The sequence below is a fragment of the Taeniopygia guttata genome, chromosome Z (genome assembly GCF_048771995.1).
Source record: "Taeniopygia guttata chromosome Z, bTaeGut7.mat, whole genome shotgun sequence".
In the NCBI taxonomy this organism is placed as follows: Eukaryota; Metazoa; Chordata; class Aves; order Passeriformes; family Estrildidae; genus Taeniopygia; species Taeniopygia guttata.
This window is the reverse complement of record NC_133063.1, coordinates 17,996,691-18,011,014: the sequence shown is the minus strand read 5'-3', so window position 1 is coordinate 18,011,014 and position 14,324 is coordinate 17,996,691. Positions and strand designations below refer to the sequence as shown.

General features: G+C 38.6%; 1 protein-coding gene across 6 annotated transcripts in view; it reads right to left on the bottom strand.

The window, feature by feature from the left end:
- The window catches only part of PCSK5 (proprotein convertase subtilisin/kexin type 5), a 229,367-nt gene that overhangs the window by 78,138 nt on the left and 136,905 nt on the right, over positions 1–14,324 (bottom strand). For all 6 annotated transcript variants that reach the window (XR_003956982.4, XM_030258051.4, XM_030258053.4 and 3 more), the window contains exons 11-12: positions 4,978–5,095; positions 3,761–3,949 (exon numbers count right to left, since the gene is read on the bottom strand). Coding sequence is in view for 5 of the 6 variants with exons in the window: in XM_030258051.4 (XP_030113911.1) it covers positions 3,761–3,949; positions 4,978–5,095 (307 nt within the window). In the remaining variant the exon portion in view is untranslated. The remainder of the gene's footprint in view (positions 1–3,760; positions 3,950–4,977; positions 5,096–14,324) is intronic.

The window sequence follows — 14,324 nt, the reverse complement described above, 5'->3', positions numbered from 1 at the left end:
ACATTCTTTTGTTACTGAAGAGAAATATTATTAATACCAGGGCCATATAAGCTTATGAAGCTAGTGGCCTGGAAAGTTGCCACCATGTGGCTGAAATATTTCAGTTACGCAGATCAAATGGCAACAGCTGCTTTGAATTTAAAGGGCAAGAATTAAATAAGCCATGACTTCAGTGGGAGACAAATGAGCCCTAAGTTTGTTTCTTCTACTCCCTTTGTATGTAGCTTTTCCTCCATAGGCTGCCTGTAGTGAATGTTTGCTAGAACTGACCTTGGTATGTCTCAAAAAACACTCAGAAACCCACTCTGCCAAATCCACTGGCCAGTTGTTTTTGGAAAGTGGATACTGTTCCCCTTTGGACTTAACTCTAGCCTCATCCTCACAGCAGCCAATACACTTCCAGCCTGTATTTTCCTCTGGTGCAGCGAATCCAATGTAATGTAATCATGTTTAGTACTTTCCAAACAACAAAGCAGATGTTCCCTGTACTGCAGATTTTGAAGAATGCACATAAGGCTTAAACCAGCGACAGTGTTATCCACCAAATGCCTGCAAAGGAATCCACATTGTTTCTGACTTACAAGTTTTCTTACTGAAGTAATTTTAGGGGGTGCCAACATTAAGGATAAAATATGCAGAAAAAAGGCCAAATATTGCCTTGAGGGACCTACTTGTCAATGCACCAGAAATTACACACAATGACTTTTCTTCCAGAATTGGTGGAGAAGTGCACATGTAAAATATACCTTGTGCACTTAAAAACATTTTACCAAGCAAACCATTTCAAATTAAACCCAGATGCTTTACATTGCATGTAAAGCAATGGGGTTTTCCCTGGTTTCAGTAAAAACAGCTGGTATTGCTGCTATTAATCCTGTGCATGTACATTAAAAAGTCTTGTATATCTGAGAAAAATATCACAGTCAGGTAGTAGTAATGTACAACAGCCTCTGGGGCCCTTGCCTATAGCAGAAAAAACAAACTATTTGTTGCTGATATATCTCTCCATGCATGCTTACAACTGAATGCATTTATTCACTGATACTCAGTATTACTGATACTTTAAAAATCAAATGCCTCATAACTAATTTTTCATACTAGAGAATAACAACTAGAGAATAACAATCCTGTTCAAGATTTATTTATGATGCTAAAGCATATACATTGACAACACACAGCATACACCTAATTTCAAGAAATTACTACCATAATGCTGTATGACTTCTTACAAGGCCAAATAAAGTAAGCCTTGAAACACCATTACAGAAAGTATTATGTTCATATCCGTCACATTACCCTAAGAAAGGCCTCATGAAGGCTCTAGGTATTTCAGATCTAGAATTTGCAACATACATTTATCCCTAATATTAGTAGCCCAGAGTTGTTTAGTAGTCCATCAGTCCAGTGTGATGGCAAGTCCATATATTTCTGAAGTGTTCATGGGAAGGGAATTTCTGGTGAGACTCTATGAGCTCTGTCATGAATAATTTGTTTCCTAGAAAGTGACAAAACGTGAAAAGGCCTTTCAGGTTTATTTGTTTTCTGCTTAGTCTTCTGATACAATCATATAAGAAAGAGGTGAACATCCTCTTATCTTATTACACATATTTGCATTCCCTTTCTCTACTGCATGTATAGAAAAGAAATACTTTTAAGGTGCAGGGGTTACAAAGACACTGATTGAATTAAATTTTGTACCTATTCCACACACCAATCATCACCAGAGGTGAACTGTGAATCCTGGAATGTATTTCCCACTTGCTGTGAGTCAGCTGCAGCACATGAAAGACTAGAGCCAAAAGTTAGCTGTGTTAAGACCACTGGGTTTACACAACATTGTTTTGTTTGGATACCTAGTTGGATGGCTTTCATGTTTTTTTCATTTTGAATGGAGGAAAAACTACTGCATGAAAATGGAAGAAAAAACTAAAGAAGGATTTCTTCAAACAGAAAAACAAAAGCCTGTTTCATAACTACTAAGAGAAACCTGTCTCACAATGGTTAGCAGAAGACAAATTCTTTGTTCAGTGCAGTAGTGCAGCAGGAAGATAGAGATAAGTGTGCCTATGTGCTTTATCAGCAACCTATGACAGCACTCACAATGGAACACAGGAGATATTCTAGAGGACCCCAAACTTCCAGGACAACTTTCTCTCCATTTGGTGAATTATTGTCTTCAGCTTGAAAAGTATTTTCAGTTTACCTTTTCTTTTAATTTAACATAATCTCTAATGGAAATGTATATTCACAGTTTCATCAGAACCAAGTCCATTTGACCTCCAAGTGTCTCCATAAAAGGCTCTGTTTCAAGAGGAAATGTAAGTCCTTCTATCATTGAGATACAGAAGGACATGCAAGTTTCCAGAGCTAGACAATCAGCATTTCTGGCTGAGGACGCATGGATGAAAAGCAGTCTGGAAAGCAGGCCACTCTCAATTCATTAAAAGCCCTGAGGAGCAGGACTAGGGATATTAATTTTGTGAACACATAAGCACGATGTCAGAAGAGCTCTCACAACACAGGTTTGATAGATGGCATTTTCTGTAGTTTCTGATACATTAGTAAACATCAACTTTTCTGTGGCAGCCATGCTCTATGTCTAGCAGAATAGCAGTCATCTAAATCAAGTCATCAAGGAAAAAGAATTATCTATCATACTATGGTCCCATCAGGAAGAAGATTTCTAGCCAGTCAGAGAAGTATACAAACATTTCTTACTGCAAATGTAACTTATTTGCATATTTGTAACTGGAGTAAAAATTGGAAAGTTTTCTGATGTTTCTTAATGCCTTAACCATGTCTAGTAGGAGGTGGCGTTTTTGACCATGGATTTAGTGAGATTTACATGGCAAAGATTGCCAATGTTTCCTTTGAAGAAAATTTCTGCTAGTAGATCAGAGAAACAGAATCATCACTGAGAAGTCATTCAGTTTGATAATGATTCTCTCCACTTATCATTTGTCCAATGATACATTGGACAAAGAGATACTTGTCTGAGTTCAGTAAGAAGAATAAAAAAGACAGTTTGATGCACTGACCGCTTCTCCAAAAACATAACATAGAGGTGACAGGATGAGGAAGAAGATTGATGTTAGTAGCTGTTGTTAAAATGTCTGGATATTTGAAAGCAAGTCTCCATCACTGAACTGATGTCTAACTTAAAAAAAAAAAATAAAATTAAGGCAATGGCTAAATTTTAAAAGCTTTAATCTGCAATTTACAAATTCATCTTTGAATTTCAAGTGCTAATGCTACTTTTCAGTGTTGTCCTTTCATAAGCCTTTCATGGATTGAGTACATTTACTTTGAAAAAAAGGATTTGGAAACAGGTAACATCAGGGTTTTAAAAAAATAGTAGTAAATATACACCATTCTGTCTGATTTTCTTTGCTATCAAAAAATAAAGATAAGAAAAGAGATAACCAAAAAATAAGTGGTGATATGTAGAAACACTTTGTTTCAGTTTCCTTATGAACACTGAGTCTGTTTTCTTCACATTTTCCAGCCATCTAATGGTTAGAACAAGAACTATTGAAATTGATTAATCTTTGTCTTGGAATTCTACAGTTTTAACACTGCTCTTCTACGGAGATTGTCATCTCTGAGTTCATTTGTTCTTCACTCTCTCTAAGAAAAAATAACTAGCCTGTGTCTTCTAGCATTCCTGCTGTAATGACGTGACTCCTCTTTGCTGACACTGACATGTCTATGCAGGCTCTACATGCTGACTGTACTGTGAAATTGGATTGTCATACTATACCTGTTGGCCAAGAGCTGTGACCTAGTTCCAGAAGGAGAAGTTAGGTAAATTGCCAAGTCTCCACGTCGAGGGTGAGTAATAGTGATACGTACAACAACATGCTCCAAGTAGATCACATGGTGGTTAGGATTATCTGAACAGCCAGTGGCTTTGTAAATTGAACGGACAATGCTGTCAGGTCGTATTGTTCTATAACAGAAGCACAGCAAACATCAGCATTTCTCATTTTTTGTGTAAAATACACAACCCCATCTTTTTTGATTAGTAGAGAATGACAGTATTCTCTATTCTTAGTAGAGAATGTCAGTATTGGACAACTGAGGAGTCAGTAGCCTATAATCATTAGTTTTGATGTGTGCTTCCTAGCTGAAAATACCGCTACAGGGTAATTATTTCACTGCAGATAATGGCTAATGGCAACTGCCTGGGTTTCTGTTAAGCACATACAAAAGGTAAAAGAGGAATAAGCCTTTGGGACAGAGCATTATTATGGATTAGTGGCCAGCTGAGACTTGCTGAAATTGTCATGGGATCACAGCTGGTTGCTAAACCCCAGGAAATGCCTGGCATAGCTAATCCTAGCTTACGTAAGAGCAAGTATTACATGCTAACTTTACCAAAAGGCATCTGACTGCTGGTTTAAATTGGCATGATATACTCACAGACTATACCTGTTACGGATCAAGCCTGTCAAATATAATTATCAAACAATATTCTAAGTGCTTTGGAAATGTGCCTCATGCTTGATGCTGTCTCTATATCCATGGAGTGCACATAACAGAATTTTGCTTAAGCTTGGTTGCATAGAGACCTTAACTTGGCAAGTGAAAAGCAGTTCAGTTTTGGCCTCTGAACTAGAGACTCTCCTAAGACTATTGGAGAGAGACAATACCATGCAGTTTCAAAAGCATATTTGCTTTTTACATACTGGACTGTTGCAAAGGTGACTGAAATGCATTCAACAACGTATTCTTCTTCTTTGATGTATCATCTGTATAAAAATCCATCATTAGCCACTCTGGACTCTTTTATACCTTTACCTTCTGGAATGTTCTTTAAACTAGGGCCTTTTCCCGTGCACTACATCTGTAAATGTGACAGACTCCCTGGTATGGCTTTAAAAATGATACATTATACACAATTCAAGGGAGGGGTAAATTATACCAAATTTCTTTCCATAAGTTTATGCCAGCAAGAGTTTTGGTAGCAGGTATTACTTGATTTGCCGATCTGTGTTCTCCACACACACATGCTGTGGAGGCACCGTGGTCCACTTTTCTGCTTCTGTCACCATTGCTTCAGCATCCATCAGTCCAAATCCATAAAGGTGGCTCACTGCAAGGTACAAACAGAATGGATACAGTTATAGCATTAACCCTTGTGTTTCATCATAGACTAATTCCAGAGTGTCACATCCTAACAGGAGTTACTTCTTTTCTCTTCTTCCTTACTTTCACTCAAAGCTCCAAAATCTCATTGCCAGGAACAATAATGACCATATCTAATTTGTTCCAACAAATCTGTTCACTGCTTTATTACAGAAGTGGCATCAGGCACCACCTACACTGCCTACCATGAGAACTACAGAATGCCAGTGACTAAAATTGCCTCTGGCTGCCCTTTGTCCATGTGCCTCAATTTAGCTTAGCCCTTTTGTATGACAAGGGGGTAAGCATAATCAATGAGAGGAAGGTTACTTCCATTACTCAAATACCAAACACATGCATCAAGGAAGATGATACAAACTTGAGAAGGAACACACCATTTTGTAACTTGTATTCTCTGAACTTCCCTGTGTGTAAGCAGCATGTGGATGCTCTTCTGTTCCTCTATACAGATGTTTGCCATTGGCCAACCAACTAGGTAGATCCATCATCTCCCTAACGCTGTCTTCTTGATGAGGGTGAAAAGCACTTCCTGAATCAGCTGTGTGTTTCTGATTGCTGTTCCAATCTAAACAGAAACTTGCAAAAGGGTTTTGATGAATTGGAAGGGCTGCTAGCCATAAAGTTCCATTGTAACAAATTGGTTCTCTTGATAAAGTTCTGACAGCTGAAGGTGAAAGAAAAAAGCTTTCACAGAAGGAGTCTAGATTGCAAATATCAGTAAATCAGTTTTTCTTGTTACCACAGAAACCCACACAAAACTTTAAGTGCAGGTTTAGCCAGTAATGCAATGAAGCATGGTGTAAGTCCTTCCAATTGCATGTTGTAGAGGGTTTGTGAAAGCAATCTCTATTCATTGCCAAACCAAAATTCAAAGAACTCTATCTGAAAAAACCTCAGCCTTCTCAAACCAGTAGAGTCCAAAGCTTAAGGACCACATCTTCCAAATATCTAGTACTGTCTGAAACTGCCAGATGAAAAGGATTCTTCAATGAAAAATACAAGGTGTACTGACTGTGAAATGGACTTGTTTTCTTCCCGTCTCCTTCCCTGTGAGCCCCAAACCAAAATGCACACAGCATAGAAATCTTCCTCTGGAGACATCTACATGCAGCTCTTCTGCCATATAAGGCAAGCACTGTGCTCCAAAATGAAACACAACTAAAATATATGAAAATAAATAAATTCAGCCTTCCTTCAGCATTCTGTATTCTCTTTTATGTATTCAAGAAACAAATGGATAGGGAAAGAGATGTCCTATTTCTATATGTAGGTGGAGCAGAGAAAGACAAGGAGAGCTTAGATGAACATTTTGCATGTGAAGAAGATTCCTGTGATGGAAATGTCCTTAGTCTTGGATGTTATCTTGCAAACACTGCATCTGATAATGAGTGCATATATATCTGTGAAGACATAAGCCTGTTTTTACACTAAAATTTAAATTAATAATTCTTCTGTCTGCTCGGAAGACAAACGGGAGGAACAAGAGTCTTAACTCACACAGTGAGTAACTGCACACAGTTACTATGTATAGTACATTCAAAAAGCAAGGGATTAAATTTTCATGAGTGGAAATTTTTTTCAGCTAACCCATGGAAAATGCATTTTTAATTTCTGACAGTTAGCAACTTATATTGAATTAGAGCTCAAGCTGTCTGGTTTTAAAATGCTGTGTGTTCAACCCACCTTCTGAGCTCAAAGAGCCAAAATTCTCCTCATCTCACCTTTTCTTGACAAGAAATAAGGGCAGAAAAGCATATAACACTGCCACCACCAGTCAGTGACCTTCAGATGGGAACTTATGTGACTTTTAAGCTATTCCAGCAGAATTTTTTTCCCTAGGATGCACATTAAAAATGCAAATAAAATCTATGGAGTGAGCTTTCTATCCTTACTACCATAACAATTACTTAGAAGACAGAATTTAGGAGGAATTTTCATCCAGGAGAAAAAATTACCACTCAAGGTTTTGTGGTTGTGTTATCTGTCCATGACTCAATGTTTAAAATCTCTTGCATGAGAGCAGCAGTATAGTGATAAGTTCTGCACCTGATGGTTTGGTTTTTTTTTCCAGTTGAAACAGAAGTACTTTTTTTTTCCTTGAAAGGCTTTCCCATTGGAATAAAAACTTCTTGATTGACAGGGTTACTCTTAAATCCTCCCATGTGGACTGACATTTGGCTGTCCAAAACATTTCCAATTCAAAGCCCTCGATCCAGTGGGTTGGTTAGCAGCTGAAGGTACAGTAGAGGCCCATAATTTTCAAAGACCAAATTACAGCAATTAAGGAGAGAATCGCAGTTAAACAAAGTAGTTGTGTCTTAGAGAAGAAAACTGATTTTTCTCTCTACTACCTTCAAGTTGTGCTTCTTCATATGTGTACATCCTTGTATTCCTGTGAGCCATACACCAAGATTCCTGTCCCAAAGGTTAACAATAACTTGGTGGTCTACATAGAACTATAAACATCTAGGAAACGCCTGGAACTGATTTGTATGCAAATGATACTGAGTTGACATTGCTAACACAGATTAATCAAAAGCACTGTCTGAAAGGTTATGATGACTGCAGAGTGAGATAAGCTACCTGCAAGTGTAAAATGCCTCCAGACCTTGCACCTACCTACCTATGTCCTGTACATTATTACTACTGTGAACTGCCCCTGGGCTCAGCTATTGCTAGGAATCATTAAAAGGCAGAGGGAGTTTTGGGCTGTTTTTATCTTTACAAAGATATTTGACCTTCACAACTGAACCACAAACACGAGGTTGATACAATGGAAACTGGTGGCTGAGGAATAGAGTGTTGCTTTTATTAAGCTGAAGGGTTGAAAATGTGATCTGCTTGTGTGATCAAGGTGTCCATTGGTAGAGCTGTCCTGAATTCTCTCTGCAGTCAGGCAGCAGTACTAATTGATCATTTTTATTTCTGCAAAATCATGTTTCAGAGAAAAACTTGCTTCTCACAACACAAAGTAAATACCAAGTTTTAGCTATCTCTTTAATCTTTCATAAAGATGTTTTCATCTTAAAGATGGAACATTTCTCAGGGCTATAGTCCATTTATTTACCCCTCGTGGAACTCTTCATTAGTGCACCATGAAAACAAGGTCTTCAGAGCTGCTGGAGAGACTTCCCCGGCTTTTTCACAATCTCCTTGCTTTTGTCTGAAATTGCTGTTGAAAATTCAGTAACTTTCTCATTTACATACCAAGCTACCCTCAAATCTGAATTTAGGATGTATCTCCCATTTGACTTGACTATGAGAAATATTAATAGCTGGTTTTGATAAATCATAACAGAGAATCATGCAGACTTTAGATAAACCTGGCCCAGATACTAAAAATACATTTCCAGTGTAGCTAAACTTGATTTGCTAGGTTGCAGTTTCATTGCCTGTCATCAAGATGTCTCATCAGTAACTTAAACACTAAGCCTTCCTTGCTATTTTACTCATGTGACAAAAGGCTTGCATAAAATTTTCTCCCTACTACATTTCTGGCCTTTTATATATCATATCCTATGTAATGTGAAAGCAGCATTTGAAATATAAACATTTTGTGTACACATATCAAATGCTAAATCAGGAGAGAAACAGTAATAATTTCAGTGTGACAAATAAGGAATATGCAGTTTCCTCAACTAGATTAATCTGTTTGATTTGTGAGCTATAATGATCTATCCATTTATGCTACTACAGGATCTTAATCTAAAATGAGATTCACAGAATAGGAGTCTAAAATGTTCATGGTTTCTTAAAATGTACAATGGTTTCTCAGGACTAGAAAATGTGAGCCTCTTGAATTACTCTCACCCATAAATGCTTTCAACTGATCTACACCAATCTTTTACATTTGCATTTTAATTGAAAATAGAATGAACTAATTCTATAATGCTCTAACAATTCCATATTGCTTTTCTGTCATTTGCTTGGAATATTGAAATGTTTCAACAAGGAAAAACAACTATCTAACAAGAATTAAACGGACAAAAAAGGGGAGAAATGTCATGATGACATGGCATTGTTTTGTCATGTTCTCTCTAATACTGGTCTTGAGTAATAATTCATCTTCCTTCAGCCGTTTTCCTATTTTGTGTCAACTTGTCACCAGTTACCTCTGACAACTGAGTGTGATTTCTGAAATACATAACTGCTTTACAAGCCAGTAACACAAGTGCACAAGAACATGCGCTTTCATTCTTACTTTTGAAACCAACTCCCTCATGGTTTTCAAATTAAGCACATTATTTGTATTTTTGTATTTTACACAGAACAATACCTCAATTTCTGTACCTGAAACCAAATGGAACAGCAAACTAAGTATTTCCTCCTCAAAGAATACCCTGAAATCCAGGAATTTTTAAAGACTCAGTATGGATGTAGGAAGATTGCATTCTTAGACCTATCACCATACTAGAGAAGGTTGTGAAAAACATAAAGTTGTCCCACAGATTCGTTTAAAAAGTGGCAGCTACAAGGATGCACAATAAGAATCTGAAGGGCCTCTTTACCACAGGATCATAGAAACACAGAATGATTTGGGTTGCAAGGGATATTTAAAGCTCATGTAGTTTGACCTCTCTGTTATGAGCAGGGACACCTTCCACTACACCAGGCTGCTGAAAGCCCTGTCCGGTCTGGTCTTGACAAACTTCCAGGGATAAGGCATCCACAGTGTCTCCGGGCAACCTGTTCCAGTGCCTCACCATTCAAATAATAGAATCACAGAATCATAGAATATTAAGGGATTGGAAAGGACCCTAAAGATAAACTAGTCTCAACGCTCTCTGCTATGGGCAAGGACATCTATCCCTCAAGTCGCTCAAGGCGTTATCCAGCTTGGCTTTGAACACTGACACGGTTGGGCATCCACAACCTCCCCGGGCAACCTGTTCCAGTGTCTCACCACCCTCTCAGTAAAGAATTTTCTCCTAATATCTAATCTATATTTCCGCTCTTTCAACTTGCTTCCATTATGCCTTGTCCTATCACTACAGATCCTGACAAAGAGTCCCCCTCTAGCTTCCCTGTAGGCCCCCTTCAGATGCTGTAAGGTTGCTATGAGGTTTCCACACAACCTTCCTTTCTCCAGGCTGAACAGCCTCAACTTTCTCAGCCTGTCTTCGCAAAGAAGATGCTCCAGTCATATCAACTTATTGGCCCTCCTCTGGACTTTCTCCAACGTTTCCATGTCCCTCTTATCTTGTGGACTGTACACACCACTCCAGGTAGGATCTCACCAGAGCAGGGGACAAAATCACCTCCTTCAACCTGCTGGCCACACTCATTTAAAGGCAGCCAAGGCTTGGATTGGCTTTCTGGGATGCAAGTCCACACTGCTAGTCTGTGTTGAGTTTTTCATCACCAACTACTCTCAAATCCTCCTCCTCAGGGCTGCTCTCAATCACTTCTCTGCCCAGCCTGTGGGTGTGTCTTGGATTTCCACAATTTAGGTGTAAAGACCTTGCACTTTACGTTGTTGAACTCCATGAGGCTCACACAACTCAAGCTCTTCAAGGTCACTCTGGATGGCATCCCTTCTTTCCAGTGTGTTGACTGTACCACACTGCTTCATGCTGTCAGCAAATTTGATGAGGGTGCATTTGATTGCACTGTCCATGTCACCAACAAAGATGTTGAACAGTAACTGCCACAGTGCTGACCGTGGAGTGACATTGCTTGTCAGTGGTTTCCATGTGGACAATGGACACAATTCTGTATGTGCGGCGATTTTAAGCTAGTTTTTCACCCAAGTGGTTCATCCATCATATCCATGTCTCTTCAATTTGAAGAGGAGGATGTTCAGTGGTACAATGTCAAACACTTTGCACAAGCCCAGGTAGATGATGTCAGTTGCTCTGCTCTGCCCCTATCCATCAATCCCGTAGGCCTGTCACACAAGGCCACCAAATTTGTCAGGCATTATTTCCCCCTTGTAAAGCCATGTTGACTGTTACCAAGCACCATGTATAAAAATGTCCATCATTGTGTCCAGTCTAAATCTATCCTTGTTCAACTTAAAAGTATTGCCCCATGTCTTGTCACAAAAGACCTTAATAAAAAAATTATTTCTGTCTTTCTTCTAAGAGCCCTTTATATATTGAAAGGCCACTATAAAGTCTCACAAGAGCCTTGTCCTCAGGCTGAACAACCCCACCTCTCATTGCCTTTCTTCATAGCAGAAGTGCTTCAGGCCTTTGAACATTTTCATAGTCCGGAAGGTGCTAACAGAATACTTCAAAAATAGTTTTTATTGAGATTCCAGTTATGTATGTTTCTGATTTTTTGCGTTACTACAAATAATTTCTTCAGTAATATATTAAGCATGGCTTTACCTGGTATAAACAAAAAAAAAGAAAAGGCTTCTGGATTTTACATTTTTCTTCCTGCCAAAAAGCTCCTATTAATTGATAAAACAAAAATACAGACTGCCCAGAAAAACTAGCAGGATAGCTCCGGTAACCAGTCTACCTTTTTGAGTAGCTCATATGTAACTCTGACACTGCTATGAAGTTGTGCAGTCATTAAAAAAAATAGGCTTAGAACACATCCTCTTAAAACACTGAGAAATTAAATCCAAGATTCTATTTTCCTTCACATCCTTGCATATTTTATCTATTCCACGATACATTGGTTGACTAGAAGATAAAGAAGATAAAGGCACTAGAAGCAAAGTACACTTTTGGGCTGTCAGAGTCACTAGTCTACTAGTAGTGACAGCATGTATCACCCAAATAGTTCCCATCTCTCATGAGCATTACCAGCTTCCAGGCAGAGGTCCTTAGTCTTGGGATTCAGCTGGTCTGTGATCAGGAGTGAGCATCCATGACTACCAAGCACAGCCACAATAAATTCTCCCAAGCCAACAGCTCCTGATTTACTTCTCAGAGCTTGTTTAGAAATGAGTTAACCAAGTTAATGAAGTCTTCAGAACACATGGTGTTCACACATAGACTGCCCTGCATATGGGGATATCTTACCCAGAGTCAGAGAAAACACCAGTAAGCTTTGCTGAAAACCTCAGCAGAGTGACCAGAAGACTGGCTTACTTCTCTTCCTCTGAAGCATCAGAGTTGTGACGGAAACAGAAAACCTGACTCCTGCTGACTGGTGATTGCTATGAAAGTTCTCTAGCAGGATCCTACGGCTTCTCTGCAGCAGCATGTAGCTGTAAATCATAAAGCCTTTACTGAAGACATTAATTCACTTGAACTAAGACAGCTTATGTGAATGGAATAAATCTGAAGATTATCCAAGTTTAGAAGGGTGAAAAAAATGCTTGCTGAAATAAAGTTGGCTAAGGAGCATCTACAGTAATATAAGCTATAGCTTTTTAACAGTAGTAGTCTTTTTAAACTGAATTAAAAAAAAATTATTTTTAGCATGAGGATCCACTGGAAAACATGGTGGTTTGCAACTTTTTTTAAAGCAAAAATGTCTTTTGTGACTACATTGTGCAACACCTTGCAGAAATCTGTACCTGTCTCCTCTATTAGGGAGTCAATTCACGAGATATATTTAGGATTTCTGGATATCTCAAAAGTGGACAAATACAATGTTATTCTATCGAACAATAAAAACGCATTTTGGTGAGAATGTCTGTGCTAGTCTTCGTCTCAGAGCAGATGATAACAGGTGAGTCAAAGGCACTGTAACTGGAAATCCTGACAGACTGTTAGCAGGAGACACAAACACAACATTTCTGTCCTATCAGGTGTATCAGACACATGGCATCCCTCTTGCTCTGTCCCACACTGAGGCTCTGTGTGTCCTGAAGTATTGCAACTCCAGCAGGATATTTACACCAAAACTAATTCCTGATTGAGCATACTGCTGCTGCAGATTTCGTCAGAAAAAGGATATACAAACATGCAGTAAATCACAGAAAAAGTGTGTGGCAAATTGTTTAATGATTATGATGCTGAACAGAATAACTAGAGAAATTATTAATTAAGCCAACTTCACATTATCCCTGTTGAGCTATGTAGTAGATGCTGATCAGTAACCTGAAGCAAAAGGAGGTTAAACAGTAAGCCAAGTCAACAGAATTAGCTGGCCATTAATGTCAGCATGGTGGGTGAGGTTCTGCATCCCCTGGCTTAAAGCAAATCCTCAAAACTGATTTTTCGGGAGGGAAAATGGATACTATTATAAATAAGTTCAGGCATCTAACTGAGCTGAGTTGCCCTATGTAGACCCTTATCTTTCCCTATTATTACATGAAATTCTACATCCTGACAGGATACATTAAGTGCTTAAAATACTACACTGTAGATAGTGTGATCTGCTTCCTAACTGGCCTGGATCCTAGTTCCATTAAAGTGGACACACTCTGATAATAAAACTACCATCAGTTTTGTAACTACTGCAAGGCATTATAGCAATGCAACAGCAGTGAAGAAGAGCTTTGATGCTCATAAATGCAAGTGCTTGTTGTTTTTTTAAAAAAGACAGACCTACCCCATCAAAAAGATGTTCACTATTGCTACGGAGGGATACAAGCATGATAGATATTTGCCTAGAACATTCTCACAACTGTACCGCATTGAGAGTTAAATATAAAGAGGTCATACAAACGCATGTAACCTCCAAGGACTTTTTTTTTTTAAATTCAGTGTTCAGTGTCTGCAATTAAAGCCTTTTGCTTTGGAGAACTGTATCGGTTTATCAGGAATTTTTAAATTCATTGATCCTGGTTCTTCTTTCTTAATACTGCAAAACAGAAATTTATATTTCCCAGTAAGTGGCAGACTCTTATGGTTGTGAGTCCACAGGGGAAGAGTTTCAAACCTCCACTTCCTCCCTGCGCCCCAGTTCTTTACAGTGTTTTCATCAGTGTCTGAGTTGAGCTTGTTAAAAGGAAAAAATGTCAAAGGTTATCAATCTCATGGTGTGCATCCTGGTAGAGCTGTCAGTCCACTTGGCAATGTTTGGAATACTAGAGAGCTGCAGATCTAGCAATTGCATATACGGTTATAGCTAAGACAAACAGACAGGAAGTTATCTCAGTTGTTGAGCTGAGGCACTAATTTAAATTCTTTGTCTGCTATCCTGATCATAGTTTGGTGACAATTCTGAGTGTGATTATAGTAGAACATCAAAGCCTAATTTTGCCTTTTGCCTGATGTTACTCCTGCTTTAGAGTCATTCAGTGTGCATTCTAGAACATGTGTAAGTTT